Raw genomic sequence first — 2,591 nt, forward strand, 5'->3', positions numbered from 1 at the left:
AGTTAAATATAAATATTATTAGATTATATAAATATTATTGGTCATTGCTGAATCATGTTGTAATGCAAGTCTGAATATCCTATATTCCTATTGAATGTTGCCGGCAACCTAAGTTCACATTTTCATTCCTCTACTTGATGATGCTTGAAATTAGAAATGCACGACATCAATTGATTAATAAGCACCTCCGGCTTGAGAGTCTCTGGAGGCTCATTTGCAACACAACACGGAATATATCAAACATATATACCGAATGTAGGAACCGCGTCCAGGAACGCACTGAAATAACGTGATTGGAACGGTTTCTTCATAAGTTGTTGCGCTTAGAACGAGTAAATATCAAATAATCAATGAAATACACAAAAATTGAGCTTATTGCTAATACACATAATTTGCTAGGAACACAGAATAAAAAATTCCAACACGGAAATAATATTCAATATTTTCACACAGCTATCCAACATCAGCCAACTATAAGGCTGCTGCAGTTGCCTTATTGGCCAGGTACCCTCAACTGATGAAAGCCATCAAGTTCGGTGATGCAGTAGTAAGTAACAAATTTTTATTCATCATTTAAAAATTTAGCTCTATCCATAATGTTTAAAATAAGTGATATTAATGTTTTTCATATTTGTCCTATTCATATACATAATGATTTTCCAAATGTTCTGCTGAACAATATAAATTAATCTTGAATAGGCTTTGATTCCAATATCACGTTCCATTGCCAGGAAATATGGAGGGTGAGGATTTCTATCAAAGCCCGCAACGTGCGACAGAGGAGGGATCGTCAAGTGCCTTGCGTGATGGCCGTGCGTGCCAAAAAAAAATTGCATCTGCCAGAGCAAGAAAACGATGCCATGCCCCCCCCCCCAAAAAAAAACCTGCCTGCTTTTGGTGTCGCCAACTATATGCCCCTGCAACCCCTTACAGAAGACGACATCTCAATTCAACGTCACAGAACCATGATGATCAACGAGTTGAGGAAAAATTCTCCTAATCCCCGCTTCATTGAAGAAACGATGCGTCTGACCTTTTACGATCGCAGGCGGCTTATAGTTACGGAAACTGCAACAGTAGCTAGCGTGGCTGAGCTGTACCCTGCTCTTTTCAATCCATATCAGGTTTGAAGCGTAGATTTTAAAATATATTCGATGATACATGCGCTTACTCACATATTTGATGCATTCCTTATAATTGCCGGTTTAACAATTAACTTGATCAAATAAAATCTATACTCTGCTCTTATTTGTACTCCGGTGCATTTACATAATCATTCGTCTGGAGCTGAATTTTATGTGTTACTTTTTGCACAGATACTCTTTGAATTCCAACGTTTGACGGAGATCGACTTGACGGAAAGCCTTCGTGGAAGAATGCGAGAACAATGGAGGGCACTTCACTTGCTGTGTCAAGTAGACATCGCTGACCAGTCTGATATGGACTCTGATGAATATGGAGGTGAGCCCAGTTCTTGAATAAAGACGGAGTTCATGATCCTCTTGGATGGCTTGGTAGTTCCATAACCCTTCTGAGAATTGAAATTTTTGCTTGAATCCATTCAATTTATGTTAACGTCGTCTCAATTTTTTTCTTTCAGAGATAATGATGTCATCTGGCTTTCTCCTGATCCCAGCATTGATGCGCGAACAGATCACATTTGACATGCCCTTACAGGTTAGGAGGACTTGGTCCCTACAATTTTGCTAATGAACAATATTACAGTATACTTTAAGTTTATTTAAATGAAATAGGAGGATTTATTATTAATTTTACCTGATAAACTTCTTTTGTTATCGCCCTTTATATAGATTTGCTTTCAATTTCAACCAGCTCAATGCTTTAAATTAGAAAAACTTCTGATTTTGATATTTGACAGGAATCTACTTCCGAGGCTGCCCCAAGTCTTCATTTCCGTGATGCTTCAGATCCCAGCTCCGAAGGGGTCATCTTCGTAGAAAAAATGATGATATGCCAAGTATCCAGCATTATCGAAGGATTTTCTACGTGGTTTGCCTCCTTCTATGTGTTCGACATGTCATATCCTAAATATGCCAAGAAGACGTTGTGCTTCATCCAACGAGGACTACTTGGTCTAAAGGATAAAAGCAAAACGCCTCTTACCGTTCTGGAAACGATGAGAAAAGAGGCCAACTTGAAGTAGTAATGACTATAGGTACTTCAAGTTGGCCAATTTTTGCCATAAATCGGTCTAAGAGTATATTTGACCTTTAATTTATTTTGGGTCGATATGAATAGGCATGTTAATTTCTGATATCGTTATCACCAAGCCAGTTTGCCAAATTTACCAAAGTTAGTACTACTATAGAGTAGTTACCTAATTTAGTTCATTTATGGTGCTCTATAATCATACGGTTTAAATTTTTCTATTCAACCTAACCCTCATTATTTATATTCAAGCTTATGTTGAAAAGATCCTCCCTGACGAGCTTAAGATTTCTTTAGGTGCTGTCATTATTTTCTTCCTGGTCGCTTGTCTTCACCTAGCTGGGTCCTACTCCTCTGTCGTGCCTCCCTCGGGCATGCTGTGATCTGCCATGGGTATGTGTTGCTCTGCCATGGGTATGTTG

General features: G+C 38.4%; 1 protein-coding gene across 1 annotated transcript; it reads left to right on the top strand.

Annotated features, from left to right (window-relative positions):
- Window positions 1-459: 459 nt before the first annotated feature.
- On the top strand, window positions 460-2,164 carry LOC108675793. Its single transcript, XM_018163820.2, has 5 exons — window positions 460-547; window positions 732-1,124; window positions 1,317-1,461; window positions 1,601-1,677; window positions 1,880-2,164. Exons 1-5 carry the CDS (start codon window positions 518-520, stop codon window positions 2,162-2,164), a joined length of 930 nt encoding a protein of 309 aa, XP_018019309.1. The 5' UTR covers window positions 460-517.
- The last annotated feature ends 427 nt before the right edge of the window (window positions 2,165-2,591 follow it).

This window comes from Hyalella azteca, unplaced genomic scaffold (genome assembly GCF_000764305.2).
Source record: "Hyalella azteca isolate HAZT.00-mixed unplaced genomic scaffold, Hazt_2.0.2 contig2676, whole genome shotgun sequence".
Taxonomy (NCBI): domain Eukaryota; kingdom Metazoa; phylum Arthropoda; class Malacostraca; order Amphipoda; family Hyalellidae; genus Hyalella; species Hyalella azteca.